The sequence below is a fragment of the Lissotriton vulgaris genome, chromosome 7 (assembly GCF_964263255.1).
Source record: "Lissotriton vulgaris chromosome 7, aLisVul1.2, whole genome shotgun sequence".
In the NCBI taxonomy this organism is placed as follows: domain Eukaryota; kingdom Metazoa; phylum Chordata; class Amphibia; order Caudata; family Salamandridae; genus Lissotriton; species Lissotriton vulgaris.
This window is the reverse complement of record NC_141695.1, coordinates 1,349,722,426-1,349,737,317: the sequence shown is the minus strand read 5'-3', so window position 1 is coordinate 1,349,737,317 and position 14,892 is coordinate 1,349,722,426. Positions and strand designations below refer to the sequence as shown.

Sequence of the window (14,892 nt, the reverse complement as noted above, 5' to 3'; positions counted from 1 at the left end):
AAAATTCAGTACAGTAACTAAAACGTTTTTGCTAATCTGGTTTCAGCTTAGACCCCAGGACTGAATCTAGGATCTAGTCCTGAAACGACTAAAGTAATCTATATAGTAATCAACTGTACTTATATGTGGAAAACCCATTGAGATCAATGCTATAGTGTGTTTTAGAACTGTGTTGACTACTGCAAATACTGTATCTATTGTGTGCACCAACTTTATTGCTCCTTTGCAAAGTAATTACATGAGAGTACTCATATTGAGAAAAGTATATTTTTATAACTGTTGGTTCTAAAAATAAAAACGATATCTGTGGATATAACAACAATTGGCCTGGAGTTCTGTCCTTGAGTGTGTGAACCCTTTTGCTGACTGAGTGTGTCCAGCAAATGCTTTACACTGTCCTCTGGTACTGCCTTACTGCTCAACCAAGCTACCACTTTGGAGAGTAAGGTCAGTCCTGACTTTAACCTCTGTTATACCTCTGGGGTTTGTGGACACTATACACACTGTACTTCATTCTAGTCCAGTATATATAGAGCCACTTTCTCACAGTTAGACATTGAGGAATTCTTTAAAATGACATACTGCTAGTGTACAAGCATGATTGTAACCCCGTTCCAAGAAAACATGAAATTCTTTCTTCCTTCCTTTATTTTTATTTTTTAACTGTTTCCATGGGTAATACCACCTGTTTCTGTGCAACTAGCCCTTCTCAGCGAGATATGGGGAACGCAGTCTTCTTCCTTTAATGTTGCCTTTGCAGAAGTCATTTGCCATTTGCTTTTATGCCTTTCTTTATTCCTATTCTAATCTTCCTCAATAATGCTGCGCTTGCTCTTTGCATCACAAAGGGTTAGAACGGGTTGCAGCAGGTAACTTTCAAGAGAGATTTTGTAACACAGTTTGATGCCAGTCCAATAACAAAAATTTCAAACATTGCCAAAAGAGAGGCTGCCTCCCCCATCCCTCCCTCTTCGAACACAGTGCTTAACGTTACTTGCTTAAAGTTCCCTAGAATTCTGTACAAAAAATGCACACTTTTTGTTTGAAATAGAATGTTCTACATTTCAGTGTCTTCAGTTTGGTTTGGTAACTTTCTAAGTGTGTGCAGTTGTTACTATCTCTCCATAGCCCCTCTCTCACATAAATAAGAAAAAAATACTAGCTGCATCTTCTTTTGCTTGTGACAAAATAAATATGGATAAATACAGACATAAATGTTAAAAAAATAAATACCATAAACCGGGAGCCCTAAATATAATGCATGGTGAGGGCGGAGTTATAGTTAGCTTAGGTCACGAGTTATAGTTACTTGGGCTAACTAAGTAGAACCGCTGAAATTCTATGGTATTGTGTCTGTAAACTCTAAACCCAACTATAAATTCCCTGAACCCTTTGATTATTTTCAGTAAATTTGTAAGATTTTTAAAATTCAATTTCTTAACTACAACGCCCCTGTACCCTTTGATTTCTGCAGTGAATTTCTATGACCGAAATCCCCCCTCTGCACCAAACACAAACATGCTCCAGGGAAACCACCATATACTAATAAAAAGGGGGAGGGGCACATAGCCCCCCTCCCCAAGGCCGATTTTGGCCCTGGGAACCCCATCTCCCGGAGGCTTGGCCTTATCATGAAAGAGGAGGAGGGCCTGCTGCTCCTCTCCCCGGGGCAAAATTAGCCCTGGGAACCCCATACCCCAGGACAGTCCAGTAAATGGTGGGTGCCCTGGAACACACCCAGGGCTCCTACTGCATGTTTTCTGGGGGCCACATGACGGGGGAGCTACAATGCCCCGGTGACCCCAGCCGGCTTACTGCCTCCATCGAGAGCCGGCACTGCTCTCGCCCTCAAGTACCTGCATAAAATGCTGCTCCCTGCGTGCTGAAGCAATTTTTTTTGCTGTTTCCATGCCCGCTTTACAGTGCGACTGCGAGCTGGATCGATACGGGTAGACCCAACGCTCTTCCACGAGGTTCCAGATTGAAAATAGTTTTTTGTATTAAATATGATACGCGGAGAAAGGGAATACACGATCGAAAGCAAGGGTAACCCGAGAAACGGTGTCGAACTGGAGCGCAGCAATTCACGCCCAAAGCCAATGGCGGAAAAAAAACAATCCAATAATGGAGTCAATGCCCATGCACACGATCACCGAAGGAGAAGTCACCTACCTCATGACAAGAAAGACTTCTTCGAAGAAAAACGACTTGCAAACATCCAGACCCAACACTAGATGGCAGGAGTATGCAAAGCATGTGATCAACAGCTCACATGCTCGAACATCTTATTTCTTTAATAACTCCAAACTACTTAACGGATTTAAACCAAATCGCAAAAAGAGATTTTTCTGGACCAAGATCTAGCGTTTTGCCAAATTTGGTGTAATTCTGTTCGGGGAATCGGGTTGTAGTCGTGTCTAAAATCCCTATAGGAAATTGCATCGGGAAACATGTTAAAATAAAAAAAAAAAAAGTATATAATTAAAAGGTTAAAGTGTCATTATAGTTCAATATGGTAATAGCATATAAAAAAATAAAATACCTTAGGGATTTACTGAAAAAACAGAGGTAAACTGAGGTTGTAGTTAAAACATACCCTTTTAAACTAACAAAACCATTGAATTTCACTAGTTATAGTTATTCAGAGTAACTATAACTCGTGCCCTAAATACACTATGATTGGAGCCTCTGCCATGCACAGTCTTGTCATCAATGATGTCATTCCAGATGTTGCAGTCATGTTAACAATGATGTCATAGATCATGTTGTGAGTGATGTAATATGTGGGGGGATTAAAAATTCTCTGACAAAAGCCAAAAATATCATAGCATTTTTTTTAAACGAAAAGATATTATTACTATACCTAACTAGAACATTATTTTAACCTTTGTTTTTTTTCAACGGATTTCTAGTTTTTTTTTAACATAAAGTAATATTTTATTAACATATGTAATGCCAACCCCATGTTGCACATGGCCTTTGTACCATGTGTGGCGTGGGGTTTGTTGCAGGTCCTGAATCCAACCTGTCGTGGGTAGCCATCCCCACACTGCGTAGGACCTTAGGCACCCAGCACCCAACTGGCTGCGAGCGTACCTACCCCATTCTGCATGCAGGTTTTGGCCATCTGCATTGTGGGGTTGTGCACAGAGCCTGACCCTTGCAACTGCCCTCCCCCCTGCAGAGCATGGCCTTCTGGCATGCACAGCATGCAGTTGGTCTTGCACGACCTCACCGCACTCAGGCAGACTTACTAAATTTGTCTAAACACAGACTCTTGGTAACCAGGTTTGAGATAGGGCGTTCTACTGTTAGTTTGGGACGGTAACAATTACTAAGTAAGATACAGTGCTTCTAAAGGGGGGAAAATTAGGCCGGTTACCAGACAACCCCACAATACCCACAAGTTGGCACTAAACAAACCAATATGCAATTCCTCCCTGAACACAAAACAGTTATTATAAATCAAATTCCAATATTTGAATCTTAGCAAACAAATATTTCAAAAACTAGATACAGCCAAGTAACAAGATCTTCTTCATATAATCGTTCTTGTATCACAGTTCAAAAAGTAAATCCTTCTTCACGTAACCAGTCTTTTATTATGTCAAAGTCATGGTCATATCCAATATGGTTTTTCAATATGTTCTTTCCTCCTAATTGCCAAATGATCCTAACAGTACAGCCAGAATCATATTCTCACCTGCACGTAATCCAAATATGAATAAATAATCCAAATACACAGCCTATATCACTCACACTCTGTGTATTTCCCTTCCTATTTGGAACCAGATCTTTATTCACCCGATAGGCAAACTGTCGTGCAAATGTAAATATACGACCGGTTTTGTAGTCATTTTCATCACGTTTAAGTTTACATATCTTCCTTCTTTTTATATCAGCTTGTAAATTGGTTAACATCTCATCCAATATCGTGTAGTTTTTAACTGTAGGTTCGGGTAAATTAAGCTGTTTAATTCATCCTCACAAGTTTGAATCTCAATCAATAATTTAGCTATTTTCCTTTCTGCATTTTCTATTAGTATGTTTATCAGGTTTCTAGAACTGTTAGTCAATTCCTTTTCCCATAAATCTATGGGATCCGGTTCCAAATATTCATAAGTAGATACTATTTAGGACATCAGCCCCCTTGGAATTCTATTTAGTGCAAGGTATTGCTTAAGGGTGGCGGCGTCCCACCATTTATTGAGTTCCGCTTTTTTGAGACGTTCAAATTTAACAAATTTTGATCTAAGACCCTCTTGTTTAAGGTTCTTACTAGTTCCAACAGCTGTACCTATTGAAGAACCAGCACTCAAATTGTTGAATAATTCCTGAGCTTCTTTATCTCTATTCATCTTGGCCCCAGTGGCTGCCCACACCTGTACAGTACTAGAACTAATCACAGACTCTTGGTAACCAGGTTTGAGATAGGGCGCTCTACCGTTACTTTGGGCACAGTAACAATTACTAAGTAAGATACAGTGCTTCTAAAGGGGGGAAAATGAGGCCGGTTACCAGACAACCCCACAATACCCACAAGTTGGCACTAAACAAACCAATATGCAATTCCTCCCTGAGCACAAATCAGTTAATATAAATCAAATTCCAATATTTGAATCTTAGCAAACAATTATTTCAAAAGAGATACATCCATGTAACACGATCTTCTTGTTCGAGAATATACAGATGGACAGACTGTGCTAGTGTCCTGGAATACAAACTTCTCCACAAGACTGCCCCCCTTGATCTCCACCAAGACCATCAACACCAACTCCATCTTACTTCACAACGACAACACGGACGCAGCGCTTAACTTCAGAAGTCGCAGGCACATCGGACTCACCTGGCAGTGGGGCGGTCCCAATCAAGCAGGAGCACCAGCAATCAACAAAGGTCGCTTGATGCACAGCAGAAGCAGAGGCACCACTGGACAAGAATCGTTGCCACTGAAAGGATGTCCAGACATGCAGTAGACCACAGTTTTCGTTGAGGATGATTTTCACTAGACGCGCTTCTTACCCTGGGAGTGACTTTGTTGTGGCCAGCATCTTTTCACTGCCCCGCCTGACTGAGGAGACCAGGCACTTCTCTTGTCATCATCTACTTGAAGCTCGCTGCTCCCGCGGACCGCTACTGCCGGGGAACTACATCCCCCAGGAAGCAGTGCGGTCTCGCGAGAGGGGCCGTGAGAACGAGACCCAGCGCCAGAACTTAAAATCACACGGGAGCCCCCGCGGAGCGGGACGCGCGCGGGCCAAGGGCGGGCCCGTCCTTGCCCGTCATAGCCCGGAAGAGGCTGGGCTGGGCCCCGGTTGTTGGCTCCTTTATCCGAATATGGACACCGGGACTTTAACCAAGTAAGGATATTAGCATTGGCAGAAGTTGGTCCTGTTAGCTGAAATAGTGCTATTAACTGTGTGAAGGAGGAGTATTGCATTAATGATGGGAAAAAGAAAGCTAAATAAAGCCAATATTGCTCTGCCACCAGATAAGAGGGATCTGAACAATATGTTGCTAATGAAATATCTGACGGGCGCTGTAGGAGCCATTGAAAAACAAATATCTAGTGTTGAAGATGCTTTGAGTAAAGATAAGGCAGCAATGTCTGCAGGAGATTTTAGTAAATCTGATAGCAACCAAGGATCAGAGGGAGTACAGAATACTATTAATATCCTAAGTGAGTTAACCAATGGCTGCATCGTTAGAGGAGGGGATGAGATCTTATCCGATGATCAGGATGTTACTATACTGCCCCCACCTAAGCGAGTGTGTATGAAGGGAAAGAAAGTTCCACCTATAAGTCTACCGCCCGTGATACACACCATTCCTGAGACAATAGCCAATATGATACCACCTGTAATTAAGACACAAAGTAAGCGTAAACGGGCAACCCAGGGGAAAAATAATACCAAAACTCAAACTAGCAATCCGCCCCCAGATCCTAAGTCTTTCTTGGTAGACCTGGTCTCTACTATTCAAACACTTACAGGCCCATTAGAGAAAAGATTGGCACTGCTAGAAGAAGGACAAATTTCCATTCACAACAAATTAAACAAATTAATCTAATTCGTTTCTAACCCATCGAATGAAGATGTGGAACGACCTCGTAGGGATCCTTTTGGTAGTCAGAGACAAGGAGTCCACGGCATTAGTAATACGGAAAAAAACGACAGAGCAGGTAGTATAATAAGGCATAACAATAATCAAGATGGAAAAGAGGGAGTAGGAGGTATGGACAATCCAAACAAAGGGAGAACACCTCTTAACAACGTTACCTACAGGGAAATGCATCAAAGACTCCTACACGAATAGCGCACCAAGAATCTTTTACTCTAAACCTTCCACCTGCTACAGCTCCCTACACTATAGTTCTGGCAAATGTCCCGCAGATAGATGATCCAGATAAAGAATGTTGGGCTACCCTGCGAAACAAGTCCATTCATTACTTGGGCCTAAAGACAGGTCTAGCTAATGACATGTTCGAAGCCTTTAAAATGGTGAGACGTGTCGCTTGGGTGGGTTGGGAGAGGAAGCCCTGGATGGGGGATTGCGTGGTTCTGACACTGAGTTCCCTGGCTTTGGTCACCGAAATTTTTAAACGCGTGGGGCAAGTTGACCTTAGAACTGACAGAATTAAAATCCTTCCACTGGGCTTTTTTTTGTCACCCACGCTTGTTAAAGAGGGGAAATCCCATGACGAGGCACTGTTTTCGAAATGACAACTTGATTTATAATATAGCGGTTAATAACAGATTTGAAGCTCTGAGACAACTCAATGATGTGGATTGACTCCATGATAGTTCTTATAAAATGGGGAGTCCAGGCAAAAAAGTGGATATACCTCGAGCGCAGCATTCAAACAAGGTTTTATTAGTGTTGCAGAATGACGCCGATATACCTCTAGCTCAGCATTTAAATAAGGCTTCGTTAGTGTCCCAGAAAGAAGTTGATATGCCGCCAGATGTAGTCCCCACGAACATTGAAGTTGTAATTTTTAACGATGACGTAGATCAGGATAGAAATAAGGCCCTATATGTTAGTCTAGTAACCCACTGTATGGATCAAGTTAGACCTGAAGTAGGAAGATCAGTGGCCAGTATGGCCAGAGAACAGGGGGAGGTTGACATTGAGATAGAAGCACCAAAAACTACTCATGAGGAGGACTGCGATGTAGCTGTTAAATCTTTATTAATTCCTGGGCTTGTGAGGATAGCCACGTGGAATGTCTGCGGGCTGGAGAGTAAAGTCTCAAATAATGCCTGGAAAGACTTTATTCAGAATTTTGAAATAATTTGCATCCAAGAAACCTGGCTCATAAATGAAAAGCATTTGGACGGATATAAAACATTTCATACCTCAGCGGTTCGGTCCCTACATGGAAGACACAAAGGGGGAATCTGTGTTTATGTATCCAATATGCTTAGGGTGCAGAATGTTAAAATGTTAAAGAATACAGCTTATTATCAAATGGTGTCCATTGATCTATACCCACCTATAAAGCTATTGGTGGTAAATTTCTATAATAATATCGATAATGTTAACTTCATGGATGTGATAAAAACGTATATAGAAGACTTAAAGGTTCAAACCTTTGTAAAAGGAAGTGATGTAATTCTGTTGTGGGCAGGGGATTTCAATATAAACGTTTGTACCCTGAATGTGTGTGGCTATGAGGAAAACGAACTTGAAGCAAGTGGTTGTCTGAAACACTTTGTTCATACAGAAAGAGGGGAAAAAATCAATTATATCATGGCCATGTTCGATCTTGGTTTTGTAAATATGATGTGCTCCCCAAATGTAAATTTCAGCCCCACCTATATAGGCCGAGGTTTTAACTCAGTGATTGACTTCATTATTCTTTCAAACCGACACTCTAATCAGGTGAAAAAAATCATGATCTGCCCAAATGGCCTAAGTGATAATTTGCCCCTTAGCCTACATCTAAAATTACCTGACAGTACTGATTCCTCCACTATAGAGCGTTTGGCATGGTCGCATGATATTGTTTTGTCAAGACAGAACGGCTTTGCCTTAAGGTGGGGTAAAAAAGACCCTAAAAAATTAAATGCAGACATTATTTCAAAGGTGTTAACACCGATCCTTGTTTGCCTAGATGAAGATACCTTTCATGCGGAGGTCTTGGATGCCTTTTCACAGGTGACCAGTGTTATTCAAAAGTCTCTCTCTATATCAAGTAAAAATAGGCAACCAAAGAGCAATGGGTTGTTCAACGCCCATTGCACTAAATGCATTCCCTACATAAGGCTGCACTTAGCACACAATTAAGGGATTATGACCTAATTAGAGCATGCAGGAAGGCATACAATACAGCCCTAAAACAACGTAAAAAAGAAATAAAAGAACAGGCTTGGCAAAACTTGTATGAAGCTGCTCAACTTAGAGATTCTGGTTTGTTCTGGCAGGCAGTGAATGCCCCTTTTTTTTTCTAAAGAGGATACCCCGAGAATTGAAATCGCGATAGATGAAAACACCTGGATTGATTTCTTCTCGAAGGTATATAACATTGAGAATGGCAATGGTTTTTGGAGAATAGTTGCTGGATAGAGAGGAGCATGAGCAATTTCCGATACCCATAGAGTTTTCGTACGATGAAGTAACATCGGCAATTAATAATAGCAAAGGAAATAAAGCACCGGGTCCTGATGGGATTCCAAACGAGATATTTAAACTGAATATTGACCTTTGGGCCCCACTTTTAACACGTCTTTTAACGGTCTGCTGTTTCAAAGGATTCATAAAAACCTGGTCCGAATCGATAATACCTATCTACAAAAAAGGGGACGAGAGAATCCTGCTAACTACAGACCCTTATCACTCCTGGACTCATTATTGAAGATAGCAGGAAGGGTGGTTTTAAACAAACTACAAACCTGGGCTGATGATAATAACATCTTGAGCCGGGTCCAGTACGGTTTTAGGGAGGGGATGGGTACCGTGGAGCAGGTCTTAAATTTCGTGTTATTTCAAGGGAAATATACACAGGCAAAGAAAGGGTGCTTATATGCCAGATTTGTTGATCTCACAGCCGCTTTTGACTGTGTTGACCATAATAAAAGCTCTGGGGAGTTCTGGAACATTTGCGGGTGGAACCTGAGATAGTGCAATTTCTTCGAAAACTTTAAGCAGGAGCCACCGCAAAGGTGAGACACGGCCTTAAGGGAAAATGCACCGGGTCTTTCCGCATAGAGAGGGGTGTTAGACAGGGCTGCCCCATTCCTCTTCTCCATATATACAAACGCTTTGGAGGAGGAGATGGAGGCCGGGGTAGTGGACACACCAAGATATGGCAACAAGCAGGCTGCCACCCTTCTCTATGCGGATGACGCGGTGCTAATGGCCAGAACAAAAACAAGTGCCCAGAAGGCATTTTCCAAATACATTGAGTTCATGGATGAAAAGAGCTTAAGATTAAATGCCAAGAAACCATTTGTGAATGTGTGGGAAAGGACAGGCTAAATGCAAATCTATCCAGGTGGGTGATGTTACTATTGAGCACACTAAAACATTTTCCTACTTGGGGGTGCTTCTTGATGGGGCTGGTTCTTAGGGTCCTGCGGTCAGGAGCAGGACCTTCTAGTTTAAGCAAAGTGCTCAGGGGAGGAGGTTGGGGGTGCGACCGAGCTCTTTGCCGGGCCGATTTTGTTACCGGGCCGATATTGCAGCTATGCTGCAAAAACGGCCCTGTAACAAAAACGGCCCCCACCCTTGCGGCGCACCGGGGGATTGCCCGGTGCCCGCAACGGCCAGTCCAGTCCTGGTTCCACCACAGCAGGGAGAAAGGAGTGTGGTTGCTGATCAACACTAGATCATCCCAACGACCCTCTGTCTCAGACCATTGATGCATTAAGCATTCTTGCAGCGGGTGCATGTGTAACATGGGGTGGGAACTATGGATATGCACGAGGCCATCATGCCAAGGTGCAGGACAGTCAAGACTAACCTGTTGGTCTGTCGGAAAACAAAAGAGCAACGCATGAAAGGACTGGACCCTTACCCGGCTAGGATAGGCCCAGCCCACCTCTGCGTTGAGAAATTGGGTTGGAGTTGAAGGGACTGGAGGTGGGACTTCACAGCGTTGATGGTAAACTCCAATTTATGTACGTTTTATGGTGGTTTGTTTGTGTACATGACACTGCTACTAAATTGCACTCTTAATCAACCAATCGTCAAGGTATAGGAATACGTGGGTACCCTGTCTTTGCAGGTGTGCAGCTCCTACTTCAGTGCATTTTGTTAATACCGGAGGTGCAGTGGGGACCCAGAATGGCAGTACCTTGAACTGATAGTGTTTGCCATTTACCACAAAATGAAGGTATCACCAGTGCGCTGGATGAATCGGAATATGAAAGTAGGCATTTTTGGGGTCAAGTCCTGCCATTAAATCACCTTGCTGTAGCAGCGGAATGACATCCTGAAGACTGATCATGTGGAACTGTTCTGACAGGATGTACAGGTTGAGGGGCCTGAGGTCCAGAATGGACTGAGAAACGAAGAAGTAGAGGGAATATACCCCTGAGTTGAGGAAAAATAAACACTGATGGATGGTTCTAACTTTTTTAATCAGCATATGTGATTGGAAAGAGGATGCAAGGCAGCGCGAGTACGTGATTTGTTGAGTAGTTTGAGCATCATACATGCACAGTGCTGAATTTGTCACTAATGCTAGTAAGTTTTCTACAGAATGGCAAGGCTCACCAAAAGTCAGAAATGTAAAAGGCTAATGGAGGAACACCAGGTCAGACACTGGCAGTTAAGGTGGACTGGGATAGACATAAAAGTTTCAGATTTGTTCAGAATCGTAATCAGAGAAAGCAGAGCCCAAGGCAGCATCCAAGTTACCAATCAGAAACTAACTCCTAAGCAAGGCACACTGAATTACCATATCACAGGGCTATTTTGTTTGGATGTCACCCAAAATGTCTGAACTTTGTGATCGCGACTCACCTGATACATAAAGTGATGACTCTTTTTCCTGATTGGAGAGGACGGTTCCGACCACACAGGTAAAGGGCTTATTTGAATTCTGTGTTATGACCTGAGAATATTCAAGACTATAGTAGTGATCTTCCTGCTGGACTTTTAGCTCAGAAAAGTCCCCTGTCGCCATCTGTCCATCGTCTTTTATATTCAGCAACTTGGGCTCTGGGTACCATCCTGTTGACAAGCACATCATTTTTATCCCACCATCTTGGAGGACTTCAATGCCAATGCTAGGATCGGATCCCGTTGCTACAAAACAGCAAAGTGAAATTAGGGTCACAGAAAGACACATCAACAAAAAGATAAAGACCATTAGAGACCATCTGTAAAACACCTTCTCTTGCCTGTTGCAAGACCATATACGTTTACAAACATCTCTGTCTGACTAGACTACACCCAACCCTTTTTCAATCCTGTTCTCTGCAACTCTGCTGGAAAGCAGTCCTATGCTGTAGGAAGCCGTCTCTTTATGTGATATATCAATAATCTGATATATAGAGTAAAGAGTCCAGGAGTTCCCTTAATAGTGGGAAGGGCTTGCTATACAATCCCAGAGTGCACTGTTAAGGAGTAGTGAGGTAGAGCAGTCTTAGGCCTAACACAGAGGCGTGAAAGACATTTGCAAATGCACACAATGATTAATAAATGATAACATGACTCAACAAGGAGATCCACATCAATTTATTAAAATAGCAAGTATCTTTTTATATGTTTAGGCATCAGAGAAAAATCGCTCAGGTAAGCACGTTTTTGAATATAAATTATTTACTGTTCAAAAAGTGGAAACTAGAATTTTTATATTCTGCAATGTATTCCTATGAAAGGAAAAACAAGTTGTGCAAACAGGTACAGTACATTGACTTACAGGACCAATCTCGAGGAGTTAAGGAGAGTGGTGGGCAAAGTCCAAGGCAGCACCAACGGTACACCACCAGCGGCAGGGGGGCGGCCGGTTGCAGGGTGCAAAACAGCATCAGGAACCCAATAGGTTTTTATGCTGATCGGTCCCTGTGGAAAGAGGCTGTAGGCTCAGACTAGGAGACCAGATGGTGTGAACCAATAGGAGGTTCAAGACTGGCAATGCTCAGGGATGTAGGGACACCAAGGGTCCTCTTCTCCATGGCTCAGGGGCGACATATGCAGAGGTGTCTTTAGGCATTGGGGGTTCCTTACCTGGAGCAGTCGACATCGAGGGGGCATGTGTGCAGAGGCTGCAGGTGACATCGGGGAGTTCACAAGGGGTGAACCAATGCTGGACTCATAGCCTGCAGCGCTGGGGTACCTTGTTGGCTCCCGGTGGGCCAATTCAACTCGGGCGGAGGCATCGAGTGCAGAGATGACTTCGGGTGTTGGGTCTTTGGTGGTTCTAGAGGCTGCAGATCCTTTCTTATGAGTTGCTTTTGAACAGGACCGCTGTTCATGGGAGGTCTTGGTCTATATTGAAGGCAGGCAGTCCTCCCAGGTTCTGGAGGCACTCCGCTGCAAGACGAGTCGACTTTGGCGCAGAGTAGACAGAGAACGGCAGACAGGTCAGCGAGGCTGGGGCCAGGTCAGGTGCTCTCTATGGCTTTTGCGGCTGTTCGTGTGCTTCTTCTGCATAGGCCGTCAGGATCTCCTACTCTGGAGCCAGGGGTTCCCCTAAACACTGAATTTAGGGGCATTAGGGGAGTGTAGGGTAGTAGCTAATGGGCTACTGACCCTTGGGGTCACTATGTCCCCTATATGACCGCTTCCTTTGAGATGTGGTCATAACCCGGTCCCAGAATCCCTAAGTATGCCATCACAAACATGGCTACATTTCAAAAGGCTGTGTCTACCTCGCAAGTAGCCCACATTGGGGTTGGCACTAGCCTGAGGGTGGCATGCCGACCTGACTAGCTAATTTTCCCTCCTGACCAGGTGCCAAGTGGGCACAGGACAAGAGAGAGTGGCTTCTTCTACTGTGAGGGGAGCCAGATTTTCATTCCAAAGTTAGCAGCTTCTTTGAGGCTTGCCAGCCCATGGAGGCTAATCAGCAGGTCACCCTGCAGAAGGGGGTGTTACACCCTCTGCTAGGACATGCTTTTGTTCTGGGTCTCCTGAGAGCAAAGGATCTCACCATAGAAAGTCACGACAGTTTCTTGGGTGGCAGACTGACAGAATCTAGTCAACAAGCACACCAGAGGCTGGTAGGTTTTCAGGGGGGCCGCTAAGGTGGCCTCTGAGTGCATGTATTGATAAATCCAACACTGTCATCAGAGTGGGTTTATCAAGAAGAGATGTTTGGTACCAAGCATCCCTATTTTCAGTGAAGCCATCCTGTAGCTGGGGAACTCATTTTCTCCAGTGTCCAGTACATGATTAAGGATGGCTTCTCTGGTCCCTTGCAATTGCAGCAATAGAGCTGACCAGCACAGGGGCATATCTGCTCTTGCAGATATACTCTCACATATAATATTAAGCACCTTGCCTTAGGGCTGGCAGGTCTTCTGTAGGGGTGACTTAAAAATATCATATGCAGTGGTAGGGGACATGGCACACAGGGAGGTGTTTTCACTTTTGTTTGCAACAAGACACGCAACCTGCAATGGCAGTTGTGCGTGTGCTTGGTGAGGGGTCCCTTAGAGTGGCATAATTTGTGCTGCAGCCAGTGGCGTCACTAGGGTTGGTGTCACCCGGTGCGGGTAACTCATGGTGTCACCCCCCCATGACTTACCGCATGGACCTCCTCCACTCAGAGTCCGCCAGTGGACACAGATGGCAAATTCCCAGAGTACTGACATGACCACCACAGCATTTTCATGAAAAGTTATGGCTGGCCAATCAGAACGTCAATTACGGCAGTACCATACCAGGTTTTGCAGTACCCCATTGACTGACTGGAAAAAATACTGCCTCAGCAAGTAATTTTTTATTTTTAATGCATAACGGTCCAGATACCACTACCTTTTCTGAAAAATTTACCCCTTCATAAGCACACCAAGGACTTATTTCAACAAATATTTTTTAAACCTGCGAAACAGATTTACCATAAGTAATAGCATTCCTTCTGAGTAAAATCCTAACTTCTGCCAAGTTGTTTTTTTCAGTATCAGAGAACAGTTCCCAATGGGAATTAAAATGGAAAATCATTGTTTTTAAACTTCCCTTTTTTCTTGTACCACTACCACGTTTAACAGATCAGTGGGAAACCTTCTAAGAAAGAGCCAAAGCAAGAGAGCTTGTTTTTTTGGAACATTTCGTGCAGTCACACATAAATAATGTAGCAAACACGACCAGCTCTGAAATAAATCATGATTAGGGATCGCTCCTTGACACGTCTCTTTAAAGCTGAAGCTGTCTGGGGGGAAACAGCCATTACAACGTGGGCTTTACACCGCTTTACCATTACGATGCAGCTTTCACAACGCAAGTGGTTGTAACGACTTGTGTTGTGAAAGCTGCGTCGTAATGGTAGCGCGGTGTAAAGCCCGCGTTGTAATGACATACATCCCTGTCTGGGAGTAATGCGATTGCCGCGATCTGAATCTGATTGTGTGCCTGCACTGCCACATTTCTAACCAGGGCCGGCTTTAGCACTGGTGGCGCCCTGTGCGACAATGTTTGTTGGCGCCCCCCAATGACCACCTTTACCAAAGATTCCCTCACTACCACCATTTGATAGCGCCCCTCAAGTCTCCATAACCACTATCTCTAAGATTCATTTCATTTTATAGCACCACTCATGCCAGTTTAAGATGTCAACATTTTTTACATCACACATGCATTGCACAGGGACAATCATCAATGTGAAAATCAGTATATAGGAAATGTTACATAAGACAGAGACCTACAAGGGGTAGGAGTCACATGTCATCTATACTGGTAGGCAGTATAGTTTAGGAGTCCTTGGACTTGAAAAGCACGATT

At 43.6% G+C, this 14,892-nt stretch overlaps 1 protein-coding gene across 3 annotated transcripts in view; it reads right to left on the bottom strand.

The window, feature by feature from the left end:
* Nucleotides 1-14,892, bottom strand: part of LOC147703669 (butyrophilin subfamily 1 member A1-like) — a 349,015-nt gene that overhangs the window by 181,399 nt on the left and 152,724 nt on the right. For all 3 annotated transcript variants that reach the window (XM_086932015.1, XM_086932013.1, XM_086932014.1), the window contains exon 4: nt 10,969-11,253. In XM_086932015.1, the coding sequence (XP_086788141.1) occupies nt 10,969-11,253 (285 nt within the window). The remainder of the gene's footprint in view (nt 1-10,968; nt 11,254-14,892) is intronic.